Source organism: Geotrypetes seraphini, chromosome 2 (genome assembly GCF_902459505.1).
Source record: "Geotrypetes seraphini chromosome 2, aGeoSer1.1, whole genome shotgun sequence".
Taxonomy (NCBI): domain Eukaryota; kingdom Metazoa; phylum Chordata; class Amphibia; order Gymnophiona; family Dermophiidae; genus Geotrypetes; species Geotrypetes seraphini.
The window spans coordinates 223,495,396-223,510,471 of record NC_047085.1 but is presented as its reverse complement, the minus strand read 5'-3'; the positions used below and the strand labels follow the sequence as shown (position 1 = coordinate 223,510,471).

The 15,076-nt window shown below is 39.7% G+C and overlaps 1 protein-coding gene across 4 annotated transcripts in view; it reads right to left on the bottom strand.

Moving 5' to 3' along the window:
- PIGN (phosphatidylinositol glycan anchor biosynthesis class N) overlaps positions 1–15,076 on the bottom strand; it is a 397,785-nt gene that overhangs the window by 306,462 nt on the left and 76,247 nt on the right. For all 4 annotated transcript variants that reach the window (XM_033935002.1, XM_033935003.1, XM_033935005.1 and 1 more), the window contains one exon: positions 713–811. In XM_033935002.1, the coding sequence (XP_033790893.1) occupies positions 713–811 (99 nt within the window). The remainder of the gene's footprint in view (positions 1–712; positions 812–15,076) is intronic.

Genomic DNA, 15,076 nt, shown 5'->3' with positions numbered 1-15,076 from the left:
ATAGCTCCAGATACCTCTAGCAACCATCCAGCATCTTATCGAGCCATTCCAATTGCATCTGGCTGACATCTGTGCTGCCAGAGGAAGTTATTCTGGATATTAACAGGTGGTCATAATAACGAAACTCGACCGTGTATTTAATACACTTGCTCACTTGAAACAAATGAGGCTGTACAGAGCTTGCATTGTATCATAAACCTAGCCCAGGAATAAGGAAAATGAAAAACCTAGATACGGAAAGAAAGTGGAAGGAACAATTTGGGTGAGGAGGGAAAGGAACAGGTGGACTAGGAAGAAAGAAGTATGGAGTTAGGAAGAAAGAGCAGGAAAGGACAAAATAACCTAGATGAAGGAAGGTGGCAGGTTAAGGGGAGGAACGAATTGACATGGGATATTAACAATGGGTGCTCAAAACAAGAGATGTCAGTGGATTCCAAGTGATAAAGGTTGAGAGCGAATGCTTTATTGCTAACATAGGTCAGTACAATACAGAATTTTCATTTATTTCATCAGACAAGACACTTTGAGAAAATGACATCAGAAATGAGATGCATGAAACAGTATGTGAGGAAAGAAAATTATAACTTTATATTGTTTTACCCATATCTGCTAATGACTGTGTATATCTGAACATTCAGGTTTTTTAAACAGAATATTAATGGAGTAACCATTAGCACAAGGACACTTTATATTAAAATCATAAGATGCATACCTTTGGCAAACATAGGCAAAATATCTGGACTTCCCCAACTCCAAGTATATTTACTTTCATTAAACACTGAATCAAACTCCACAGGGTTTTCTTTCCATCCTGCAGAATGAAACCAAAACACAATGAATGCCCTTCCTGAGTTGAATGGATTACTGTCCTCTCATCTGATATATAGAAGAAAAAAAAGGGTTGTGAGTTGATTTGTGACATAGCATTCACCTGTGGTTAAGCTTAATGGCATACCATAAATCAGGGGTGTCAAACTCAATCACATAAGGGGCTGAAATTTAAACCACAGGCTAAGCTGTAGGCCAAATTTTTTATTAAGATATTTTGTCTTAGTAGAAGTATAGATCCTTCCTCACCTTGAGACACCATTCCAGCGATTCACCTGATTATTTTCACCTCAAAGATGTTACCATACTTAATCCTAACTTTATTCAAATAGTCATTCTCGGCAATGGCAGTGAATGCTTTTATGTTTGGGGGGTGAGGGGGGGGGGCGAAAGCTCTGCCCCAGACCCTGCCCCATAATAGTACTAATTGTAATACCATTATTTTTCATTCATTTTTCATATATACACACAATATAATCTTATTAACAACACATAATGGTTAACCACAAAATTAAACTACACAAAGCACACTGTATGTTTCTCAACATTCATTCCTGGCCTTGGTTTCTCAACAAACACCTGGCCTTGGTCACACATGAAGAGACCACAAACTAGAAGTACTAATATACACAACTGAAATCCTAAGATGCATGACTCTGCATGCAGTACAACTCAAGAAATAGAAACAAATGCATTTCTTCCTGAACAGTGCAAAATATAGACAGCAGATGTAAATTCTCAAAACTGACAAGTTTATTATTACTTTTTCCAGATATTATATATGTACTGTGCATCCATTTTTGTTTGTATTTTTTTTTTTCAATATGTGCTTATTTAATACTTATGTTATGGTCCATGTTTAGCATTTCTTGTATTAAATGTTTTAAAATTTTAAATAAAATTTCATGGAAAAAAAACCTACCTTTGTTGTCAAGTGATTTTGTTTTTCAAACCATCTTTTCCCAGTCTCTGCCTGCACTTCCTTCTGTCTGTGCTCTTAACTGTGTATCCAGGTCTACCTTATCCATTTGCTGTTTTTCTCTCCTTCACTTTCTGCCATACATCCATCTTTGTTAGAAAGGCATACAGGGACTCAATATAAATACCAGTCAGAAAAGGAGTTATATTGATGAATGAGAGACTGACTGAGGAACAACTTACCTGTGGGTCAATTTTTGAGACTCAGGCGATTGTGCAGTAGTAAAGAAGAATACAAAACCCGGTCAGTTGACATGTGGCAACGGTTTAAGGACCGCGGGTACCCTCATGGTACCATTAAAAAGGCCTACAAGCGGGCCCTTTACGCTCATCGTTCTTACCTGTTACAACACGCCCCTGATCAACCAGAAGCTCGGATGGTATGCACGCTTCCATATTCATATAAGGCGTTTGATATCAAGAAGATCATTAATAAATACTGGCATATTCTTCAAGTGCACCCAAGTCTCATGCAACCTCCTCTTTTTGCATACTCTAGAGGTAGAAATCTACGGGACCACATGTCCACCTCTCATTTTGTTAGTATGCCAGTCAGCACCACGATGCAACCTAAAGGTCATTTTAAATGTGGACATTGTACCATCTGTGCATATGCTCTTGAAACCACTTGTATCCACCACCCTAGTTTACAGAAGACGCACACTTTACAACATCATACAGATTGTGATACCCAGGGGGTCGTGTATATAATTATGTGCCCATGTAAAATGCTTTACATAGGACACACTACCAGAAGTATCAAGACACGCGTCATCGAGCATTTGAGCAAAATTAGAAGGGGAGACATGGGAGCCCCTCTAGTTCAACACTGGCATACGATCCCTCACCAGGTACAGGATTTACAGTTTGTCGTTTTAGAAGTGGCCCATTTAAATAGAGGAGGCAATGTCCAAGCTTGGTTGTGGAAACATGAACAAAGATGGATATTCCATTGGCAGACTGTCACCCCTGCTGGGTTAAATAAAGAAGTGGAGTGGTGGGCGTTTCTCCACTAGGTGATTGACATGTCTTCCTTTACATAAATACCGGGTGCTCAGCTGAGCGCTTACGTCACAGGAAATGAAAAAATATTTCTTCGGATCAGGTATCCCGCCAACAGCGTCGAGAACTTTGTGGTTTATTAGATCGTTTAAATGCATCTTTAGCACTTTAAGTAAATGCATCATGTTCTCTTGTTTGTTTAGGACACGTATTGAATTGGAGTTCATAAGCAGCTGAGCGGGTTCTCTGAGGAAGCCAGGGCGGCGAAACGCATCAGAACCCAGCTGGACAACCGCTGTCTGAACTTTTAAGCTAAGTCTTTTTTTTTAATTTTCACTTTTGAAGCTATTTAAAACTTGGACAATTACAATCTTTTTCACTATATGGAATACAGACAGATATAAGACAAAGTTTTATTTTATTTTTCTTTCCAGCTTATGATTTATCTTTAATCTTATCTATTGTTTTGCCTTTTGTCTTTGTTTTGTTCTATTTCTATCATTTAAATTTCTCCAGAATTCTACTGTTCAACGGCTCCCCCTTCTGCTTCTATTCCTTTCTCTCCTCTCTTCTACCTTCCAAAGTATTTAGATCAATGCTGTCTTGTTAAAATGTTTATTTTATTTTTATTTTTCCTCTAACTCTACTTTTCACTTCTCTATTACCCTCCAGGTACTTTAGTTAGATTGTGAGCCTTTGGGACAGTAAGGGAATTTTTCAAGTACCTTTCTTATTTCTAATCTTAATGTATATTTTCTGTAAACCGCTTAGAACCTAACGGATGTAGCGGTATATAAGAAATAAATTACATTACATTACATAAGTATCTTCAATAAGCACTTTGAATTACCTTTTATTGTATTATGGTGCAATGATAGATTCTGTAAGAAGCTCTTTAGGGGCTCGTCCCCACATCGAGTTTTTTCATCCATCTTGGATTCTGAGCACCATTCGAACTTAAAAGGTATTTGAAGCATTATTGTTTGTTCCTCTATCAGCTATTTTGACTCTCTTTATACTATACACTAGTGCTGCCCGATTCACGATTTGAATCGATTCACCGATTCATTTCGGGTGAATTGATTCAAATCGATTTACCCCACCAAAAAAATCGACCTCCCAATTCATTGACTGACCCTCCCCACTCGCCCTCTAAAGAAGGAGCGGCAGTGCTGCCTTTTGCTGGCCTGCCGCTCTGCTTTAGAGGGCGAGTGGGGAGGGTCAGTCGGGAAGTGGCTTACCCGCTGCTGTGCTCTCCGTCTTCCCCCTGGCCTCCAGAATCAATCTTCCTAACTTCAGCAGCCTGCAATAAGATTGCTGGCGCTAGCGATCTTTGCAAGCTGCTAAACGGCTTCGGAGCATCTTCTCTCTGCTGCGGTCCCGCCCCTTCCCTGATGTCAGAGAAGGGGCGGGACTGCGACAGAGAGAAGACGCTCCAAAGCCTTTCAGCAGCTTGCAAAGATCACTAGCGTCAGCGATCTTATTGCAAGCTGCTGAAGTTAGGGAGATTGATTCTGGAGGCCAAGGGAACAGCAGGCCTTCCGGAGGGGGGGGTGTAGTCCTTAGGGGGGGGGGGGGTTGCAGCCTTCTAGGGGAGGGGGTACACGCCTTCAGAGGAAATAGGCAGGCAGGCCTTCGGGGGGGGGGGGGTGCAGGTCTTCAAAGGGGGGACAGGCAGGCAGGCCTTTGGGGGTGTAGGGGTGTTTCCTTATCTGCACCTGAAGGTTAGGCCTTTCTGATATCATCAAGCCTGAACCATTATTTGCAAGAAATCATTCCAGCCTGAACCTAGCAAGAAGAGAAAGAAGAATACATCTTTGCTGTTTCTGCCTGAGGTATTCTGGGTATGTACCAGAATTGTATTCTAATCAAGGACATCCATCTATGCCTTCATGCTTAGCCTATGTGAATCTTGGGGGAGGAATTGCTCCTGTACTTCTTATCTAACGAAGTCTGTTTCCCAGATTGTACGAGACTCTATACAGAAAGGCTATTCATCTAAGTTCTGTTTCTGGATTGGTCTGGAGAAGTCATCTGACGAGATTCAAGTGAAAAGGTGCTAATTATAATTTAGTCTGTGTTAGGATGTGAGTGAACTCACATCTTATCATAGGTGTTCTCCATGCACTTCTTTTATAATAATTAAGACCTGAGAAGTTACCTCTTGTGATTAGCTCTCGTCAAGGGAGTGAAGGAACAGGACTTTTATCCAGACCTGGTTTTCATATCACATAAAGAAAACCTTTGCTGCCAACATAAGTTACAGCCTCTCGGGGCGTGGCTTCGCAGCGTTCTAAGATGGACGGGTGAATGTGAGGCTCCATGAAGAAAGGCTATTATTGGAAAAAAAAAAAAAGGTTGTAAAGTGGTGTAAGTCGGGTTGTAAAAGTGATTTCAGATTAGTTATGGCTTCAGGCAAACATAGTAAGAACAGTTCGGCGGCGGGAGGAGGAGCGGGAAGTGTAAAACGCTCAAAGCTGGAGTCGGTATCCCCGTCAACGCTCCCCTTGCCGGCGGAGGACATTGAAAACAGGGATTTGATGAAAGAATTACAAGCTATTAAAGAAATTGTGTTAGAAAGTGCTAAAAACATTAAAGACCTTAAGGAAGAAGTGGAAATCCTAACGAAGAGAATGCAGGCAGCTGATTTCAAAATAGAGCAGTTAGAGAAGCGTGCTGAGAAAAACGGAGGCAGAGATTCTTATAAGTAAAAAAAGACCACAAGGAAATTGAATCATTAAGAAAGGAGCTTGAAGATCTGTCTAATCGAGAAAGAAGGAATAATTTACGTTTGATTGGGGTACCAGAAGGTGTGGAAAAAAATGATCCTGTGGCGTTTTTATTGAACTTTCTGCCAAAAATATTGCCGTTGAAAAATCCTTATCCATTGGAAATTGAACGGGCGCACCGAATTCCATCAAAAAGGCTGCCTAGTCAAAAGGGCCCCCGGTCGCTGATTTTCAAACTGCTTAGATGTCAGCAGGTTGAAGAAATAATAAAACTGTCTAAAGAGAATAAGGATTTGAAATGCCAGGACTCAAAAGTCTTTGTAGTGCAGGATTTTGCAAAAGCCACTGCATACAAAAGAAAGCAGCTCTTAGATATGTGCCCTCAATTGAGATCATTAGGGGCAAGATATGGGCTGATATATCCGGCAACAATGAGAGTGACTTTTGAAAATAAAACTCATAATTTTGATGAGGCAGTTAAGCTAAAGGAATTTTTGAGCCAGTATGATCTGCCTATGGATTCTTAAACAAGGATTTGGCATATGATCTTCCTATATTAGTATGAATGGTTTTAGTTATTTGTTTGAATGGATATTTTAAAGAAATATTTTCTTCTCCTGAAGCTTTGAGTTTGGAAGGATGGATGTTTTCTGAATATGGAATGAAGATAGAAATTTGAAAGTGGCTGAACATTCTAAGAATGGCATGTGCTCATTCATAACAACTAAAGGATGCAGTGATGTACTGGACAGTTAATAAGAGGGAACAATAACTATCTCTTAGAAAAGGCTGTAGCATATACTTTTGACAAACAAATAAACAAAAAGCAAAGGATGTGTTTATATGTGTATTGGACAGAACTTTATAGACATGGTGTGCAGCATTAAGTAGGTTAAGGATCGCTTGTGAGTTATGGCTTGAGCCTCCCTAGGATATATTAAGATTAATCTGGCCTTTATTGAGTTAAAAGGTCAGTGCTGCACATGAAGAGGAAAAAGATCTGCTGTATATCCTATATCTTAGATCCAGAGGAACTTGGAGAAAATCGCCAGAAGATAAGATGGTTTACAACAGTGTATAGGAATGAAAAGACTAAAATGGAAAGGAGACTATGTACTGTGTGTTGGGATGCTTTATTGAATAATATATCATATGATAAAAGATTTTATGATTGGATATGGCAAAATGGAATGGAATATTTGTCATGAAGTATAATGCTAAGAAAATTGGATGTTGTGGGAGGTTATCAAGTGGCCTTAGGATGTTACTTTGCCCTTTCTTATTTTTTTTTTAAAAAAAGGGAGGTATAGAAATAGGAAAGTGAATTTATGCAGGATAAATCTTGATAATTAAATGAATGGATGATCAATTTCTAAAGCTTGGAGGGAAAAAAAAAAAAAGGGAGGCATGTGGTTTAATTGAGTTCTTATATATTGTTATAAGAAGTATAATTAACTTTTAGGTTAAAATATACTATTAGTAAAATTGTTTAAAAGTATAATAAAATTTGATTCTTCCATGGTGGTATGAGCCTGAAGTTTAATAAAAGGAAGGGTTTAAGGAAAGAAGGGAAAAGAAAAGAGGAGGGGGAAAAAAAAAAAAGGGAAGTGCATATAAAGCTTTATATTATATAAGAGGGTATAATGTGATTTTAGTAGATTATAACTTTTGAATTGATGTTTATACAAAATTTAAGATGGGAAAGTATAGAAAATTCTGGTATAAGTATAATCTATTATTTATTGTTTTGATTTTACATGAAAGAATGGATGAAGATATGTATGAATGGGGAAATGAATATTATAAAGGAGGGGGAATTGTCTTTTATGATATTATTATAAGGAAATTAAAATATTGAAGGGAAATGAGATATATTGAATATGGGGATTAAATGACTTGCATGAGATTATTAAAGGGATTAATGTATTTATGTGAATTAAAATGAGTTTAGCCTTGGGGGGGTTCTTCGTTTACTTGATCCAATGAACGTTTCGAAGTTGACAATGATGTATTGGGAAGGAGGGGTGGGGGGATAGGGTGAGGGTTATTGGGATGGGGGAGGATTAATTTGGAATTTCAGAATGAGGGGAAAAGTATTTAATAATTACTGGGTGGAAATATGTGTGTAATAAAAATTATTTTATGTAATGGATTTTAAGATTTATTCTATAAACATAAATGGCCTTAATCATCCGATAAAAAGGAAAAAAACATTACTTTATTTGAAACAGAAAAATGCGGATGTTTATTTCATACAGGAGACTCACCTTAATGGAGATGAATCAAAGAAATTAATTGGTAATTGGATGAAAGATTGTTTTTTTGCTCCTGCGTGGGTAAGAAAGGTGGGGTAGCGATTTTGATTAATAAGAAGTGTTCTGCAGGATTTAATATGGGGTCTGCAGATCCATTAGGAAGATGGGTGTATGTGAACATGAGTATGGGCAATCATATGTTGGCGCTTTTTAATGTGTACGTTCCTAATTCAAATCAAATTGAATATTTTAAAGCTCTACAACCAATAGTATTACCACTGGCCGCTAATAAATTGATAGTGGCAGGAGATTTTAATGCTGTTATGGACCCTTTATTGGATAAAAAACCTAGTAAAATTTTGAAATCATTAGGATTGGATAATTTTGTAAATTCTTGTAATTTAAAGGATATTTGGCGCATTCTTCATTTTAATGATCAAGAATTTTCATTTTATTCGCATGTTCATAAATCTTTTTCTAGAATTGATTATATTTTTATTTCTGATGGTAACTCATGCCTCTATAGATCCAATAATTATATCGGATCATGGGGGTGTGTGGATTAATTTAAATTTGATTGACCAAGATAATGGTAGACCCGTATGGAGATTTAATAATGCATTGCTTGCAAATACAAAATTTTGTGAAGAATTTCAATCAAAAATTGATGAATATTTTCAAATTAATAATACAGAGGATGTATCTAAAGAAATATTATGGGATGCTTTTAAGGCAACAATGAGAGGTCAGATTATATCATTCTCAGCCTATTCTAAAAAACAATTAATAAAACAATTCATTGAGATAGAAAGAGAAATAAAATTTTTGGAGTCAAAGCTGATTAAAAAATGGGAGAATTCTACATTACAAGCTTTGTTAAAAGTTAAGTATAAATATAATGAGATTTCTTCTAATTTGGCTAGGAAAAATATTCTTTGTCAGCAAGCTTTGTATTATGGAAGTGCAAATAAGGCGGGAAGATTAATGGCTAATTATCTTAAAGTGAAAAAAAGAAAGATGAAAATGACTGCAATTAAAGATGATAAAGGAGTGATTCACTCTCAAATTGGATCTATTTTAAAACAGTTTTTAACATATTATAAAAACCTGTATTCTTCTGAGTCTTATGATGATAAAGAAAAGGATGGGGTGGAGTTTTTAAGTTTGATTGAAGGTCCGAAGGTTCCTGCTCATATAAAAATGAGTTTGGAAGATCCAATATCGCTAAATGAATTACAAACAGCATTGAAGTCTCTTAGAGTAGGGACCGCTCCAGGTGGTGATGGTTTTTCGGTGGAGTTTTATAAAGCGTTTCAAAATATCCTTTTACCTCATTTGTTAAATTTATATCAGAATCAACTTAAGAAAGGTTGCATATCAGGCACTATGGCAGAGTCATTGACCATTGTTTTGCCAAAGCCAAATAAAGATCCCATGTTGGTTTCAAATTACAGGCCTATTTCTTTGATAAATGTAGATGGTAAATTATTAGCCAAACTTTTGGCCCTGCGTTTGGCAAAAGCTCTTCCTTATATAATTGGTATGCACCAAACAGGGTTCGTTGCTCAAAGACACTCATCTAATAACACTAGACTGGCTTTGCAAATGTTATACTTAGCAAAGGAAATTGGAGATCCGGCTTTTTCTGTGTCCCTAGATGCAGAGAAAGCTTTTGATCGTGTGGAATGGACATTTATGGAATGGTTTGGTATTGGTTTGGGATTTATACAAATGATTAAAATTCTGTATAGCTAGGTTATATATTAATAATAATTTTTCTGATTGTTTTAAGTTGCAGAGGGGAGTTAGACAGGGTTGTCCTCTATCTCCTTTGCTTTTTGATATAGTGCTTGAACCCTTATTATTAGCTATTCCAGTGGTTCCCAACCCTGTCCTGGAGGAACACCAGGCCAATTGAGTTTTCAGGCTAGCCCTAATGAATATGCATGAAGCAAATTTGCATGCCTATCACTTCCATCATATGCAAATCTCTCTCATGCATATTCATTAGGGCTAGCCTGAAAACCCGATTGGCCTGGTGTTCCTCCAGGACAGGGTTGGGAATCACTGAGCTATTCAACAGGAAAAGGAGATACAGGGTATACCGCATAAGGATAAAGAATATAAAGTATCTGCATATGCAGATGATATATTACTTCATTTGAAAAATCCTGAAACAACCATTCCAAGTTTATTGGTTTTGATTGAAAAATTTGGAAAGTTTTCAGGTTATAAAATAAATTGGACTAAATCAGAAGTTCTTCCTTTTAATGTGCATTGCACAAAAGGATTATTTGACTCATTACCTTTTATTTGGAAAGAAGAAGGAATGAAATACTTAGGCATATGGATAAAAAACACACTTGATGAGACAATTATAATGAATGAAAAAAGTTTATTGCAAAAAGTAACAGAGTTATGTGAGCAATGGAATCCTTTGCAGTTATCTTGGTGGGGAAGAGTCCAAACTGTCAAAATGATGATTTTGCCTGTGGTTTGTTATCAAATGGGAATGATACCAGTTTTTTTTCAGGCGTCTTTTTATAAAAAATTAAATAATATTCTTAGTAAATTTATTTGGCTGGGTAAAGCTATAAGAATTGCTTTAGTGACTTTACAAAAACCAATTGAGGAGGGAGGGCTAAATTTTCCAAATTTTTATAGGTTTCATCAATCCTATATTCTGCGCCAAGGTATGTATTGGGTCCTCCCAGAACTCACGGAGAAGCTTCCAGATTGGTTATGGTTGGAATGGTAGCTCATGTCTCCTATTAGGCTTCGTCATCTGCTTAGCATTAAAATGCCTAGAATAAGGAAAAGCAACAGGATAATAATGGACACATGGACAACATTAAAATATGTTAACAGTTTAACTCCTCTTACTATTCAAAAATCTGTTTGTCAAAACATATGGCTAAACTCTAAGATACGAATAGGCGGTTTTATGATTGTCTGGAAGGATTGGATTGAGGCAGGAATACGTACTTTAAAAGATGTTATTTCTGATGGTAAACTGCTAGAGTTTTCACAATTGCAACATAAATTTGGTCTAAATAAAAAACAAAGTTATAAATGGTTGCAATTGAAGCAGGCCATTCAGGCAGGGTTCCCTAAATGGAAATCCTTAAATACTCATTTTACTCTAGAATTCTTATGCTTTCAGGCAGACTTTCTGGGTCACCAGGCCGCAAAGTGGTACAAAACATTATCTGGCTATTTAAATAAAAAACCAAAAACTGTACTTAGGGATATTTGGAGCATTGAGATTAAGTGTCAAATTAACGCATCTCAATGGCCATGTATTTGGCCTTGGAGGATGAGATGTACAAGGTCAGCGTCTATGAGGCAGACATGGTTTTTCCTGTTACATAGAGCTCTCTGGACCCCTGTTCGTTTACAAAAATTGGATTGCTCTAAGTCTAATAGATGCTGGCATTGTCATCTCGAGCCTGGAACTCTAGATCATTTATTATTTTATTGCCCTTTTATGAATTGTTTTTGGAAATTGATCTGGAGTCAAATAAATTGTATGTTGGAAAATCATGTAGCCCTGTCCTATGACACAATTTTATTTGGGGTGTCTATGAGGGCTAAGTGTCAGTTATCCTCTAATAATAACAAGCTTTTAATGATTTTAACAGGAGCTGCCATTCAACAAATAACATACAATTGGAAGGATTATAGAGGGTTAAATTACTGCTTTTGGTGGAGTTCGGTGTGTCATATGTATGAAATGGAAAAAACATTGGCAATTAAAAAAGGATATTTTAATAAATTTAATGATGTTTGGGGGCCATTAATAGATTATTATAGTAAATAGATTATTATAATAAATAAATTGTATTTAACCCCATTTATTATGTATGTGTGGAGGGTGGGGGGGTGGGTTTTTTTTTTTTTTTAAGTGTTGGATATTTATAAAGATATATGTATGGGGTTGAGGGAGATAATTCTTGTGGTGTGAAATTTGTAATAATTTCAAGTGGAAATGTATATTATGAAGTGATTTATTGTACACTTGTTTGAAAATTTATAATGAATAAAGAAATAAAAAAAAAAAAAATTAACAGCCTCTCCAGTGGCTGACGAACTCTTGTTCCGGTACCAAAAGAATTCTTATCTTCAGTGGTGAATAGAAAGCACAGTTACTTACCGTAACAGGTGTTATCCAGGGACAGCAGGCAGATATTCTCACATGTGGGTGACGTCATCTACGGAGCCCCAGCGCGGACAGCTTTTCAAGCAAACTTGATTGAAGTTTCAAGTTTGCTACACTGCACCACGCATGTGCATGCCTTCTTGCCCACTAGAGGGCGCATCCCACCTCGTGGTCCTCAGTTCCATAACTAGCAAAGAAGCCATCCTCGGGGAGGCAGGCGGGTTGTGAGAATATCTGCCTGCTGTCCCTGGATAACACCTGTTACGGTAAGTAACTGTGCTTTATCCCAGGACAAGCAGGCAGCATATTCTCACATGTGGGTGACCTCCAAGCTAACCAAAAAAGGGCAGGTGGGAGGATGGCAATTTATGAAAACAGATTACGTAACACCGACTGGCCAAACCGGCCGTCGTTTCTGGACAAAGTGTCCAGACAATAGTGGGAGGTGAACGTATGAACCGAAGACCAAGTGGCAGCTTTACATATGTCCTCCATAGGAGTAGATCGGAGGAAAGCAACCGAAGCTGCCATCGCCCGGACCTTATGCCCCGTGACTCGACCCGGGAGCGTAAGGCCAGCCTGAGCGTAGCAAAAAGAAATACAAGCAGCCAACCAGTTGGACAAGGTGCGCTTGGAAACAGGGTGTCCTAGACGATTAGGATCAAAGGACAAAAACAATTGAGGAACCTTCCGATTAGACCTGGTACGTTGGAGATAAAATGAAAACGCCCTCTTACAGTCAAGCGTGTGGAGCGCCGTCTCGCCAGGATGGGAGTGGGGCTTAGGAAAGAACACAGGAAGGACAATGGACTGATTGAGGTGGAAATCAGACACAACTTTAGGTAAAAATTTAGGATGGGTGCGGAGAACCACCTTGTCATGATGGAACACAGTGAAAGGCGGGTCCGCAATCAAAGCTTGCAACTCACTAATCCGTCGAGCAGATGTGGTGAGTGCAATCAGAAACACCACCTTCCAAGTAAGGAATTTCAGGAGAGACTTGTCGATAGGCTCAAAGGGAGGTTTCATCAGTTGAGCTAAGACAACATTCTAAACTAAACTAAACTAAACCTTAAGTTTATATACCGCGTCATCTCCACGGAAGTGGAGCTCGACACGGTTTATAGGAATTAAAGCAGAGAAAGGAACTACAATGGAAGGAAGAAGGGCTGCTAAACAGGAAGGAAAGAGGGGGCTTTGAATAATGGAGGTGGGGGGGGTGGTTACATTTTGGAGAAAAGCCAGGTTTTCAGATGTTTTCTGAAGTGTTGGAGGGAGGTCGAACTCCGAAGGTGGGCAGAGAAGCTGTTCCACAGCTCGGTGATCCTGAAGAGGAGGGATGTTCCAAGTTTTCCTGTGTGGGAAATGCCATTTAGAGATGGGAAGGATAGTTTAAATTTCTGAATGGATCTGGTGGGGTGGGTACTCGAGAGCCAGGATAGTGGAAAGAGGGGAGGAAGGATGCCGTGAAGAGATTTGAAGGTGAGACAGGCACATTTGTAGCGAACCCTGAGGGTGACTGGGAGCCAGTGAAGCTTAGACAGAAGCGGGGAGACATGGTCGAATTTGCCTTTTGTGAAGATTAGTTTAGCCGCGGTATTTTGAATCCGTTGGATTCTGAGGAGATTTTTCTTTGTTAGGCTTAGGTAGATGGAGTTGCAGTAATCAAGTCTGGATAAGATGATGGATTGGACAAGGACAGTGAAATGTTGTTGGTGGAAGCAGGATCTGACTTTTCTTAGCATATGAAGATTGAAAAAGCATTTTTTTACTAGGGAGTTGATGTGGTCGTTAAAGGACAGTGTAGAGTCGATGATGATTCCCAGAACTTTGCTAGAGTGCTCAAGCTGCAGGTTGGTGCCATTCAAATCCCAAACGACAGGAGGAGGCTTCAGAGGGGGACAAACATTGATTAGACCCTTCATGAAACGCGTCACCAGAAGATGAAGCGAAAGAGAACGTCCGTCCAAGTGCCGATGGAAAGCCGAAATGGCACTGAGATGGACCCGGACAGATGTCGACTTCAGGCCGGAATTAGACAAATGTAACAAATAGTCCAGAACCGAAGACACCGGGACCGAATCCGGATCCAGATGACACGAGGAACACCAGGAGGAAAACCTGGTCCACTTCTGGGAATAACAAAGCCTGGTCAAGACCTTGCGCGAGGCTTCCAAAACTTCCCGCGCCGACTGAGAAACGGGAACCGAAGTCAAGGGGAAAGGAACCAAGCGGTCAGGTGTAACGACTGAAGATTGGGATGCAACAGCGAACCCCGACTCTGAGATAGCAGAGAGGGAAACACAGGCAGAAGCAGAGGCTCCCTGACACTTAGTTGAAGAAGCAGGGAGAACCAGTGTTGACGAGGCCACTGAGGCGCAATGAGAATCATAGTGGCTCTGGATGATTTGAGACGAACCAACGTCCTCAAGATCAATGGAAAAGGAGGAAACGCATAAAGGAACTTCCCTCCCCAGTCGAGAAGCAAGGCGTCCGCTTCCAGACGGTCCGGGGAGTACATCCGAGAACAATACAGGGGTTGTTTGCGAGTCTCCGGGGAGGCAAACAGATCCACTTGTGGAGTCCCCAAGCGGTCGAATACCTCGCGCAGGACTCTGGAGTTGAGTGACCACTCGTGCGGCTGGAGAAGCCGACTGAGTTTGTCTGCCAAGCAGTTCTGTTCCCCCTGGATATAGACCGCCTGTAGGAAGATGTTCTGGGAGAACGCCCATTCCCAAAGGCGCAGAGCTTCCCGGCAAAGAGGCCAAGAGCCTGTCCCACCCTGCTTGTTCACATAATACATGGCCACCTGGTTGTCTGTTCGCACGAGGACTACCTGATCGCGGAGCAGGTGGCAGAAAACTCGAGCCGCCAGAAAGATGGCGCGAAGCTCCAACACATTGATGTGACAGCGTCGGTCCTCCACCGACCACAGGCCCTGGGTCCGCAGACCGTCGAGATGGGCCCCCCACGCGTACTCCGAGGAGTCCGTGGTCAGAACCTTGCGATGCGGAGGGACGAGAAAGAGCAAACCTCCGGAAAGATTCGAAGAGTTGGTCCACCAACGGAGCGAGCGTCTCAAAGAAGGAGTCACCGTTATGCGAGAAGAGACAGGATCGCACTCC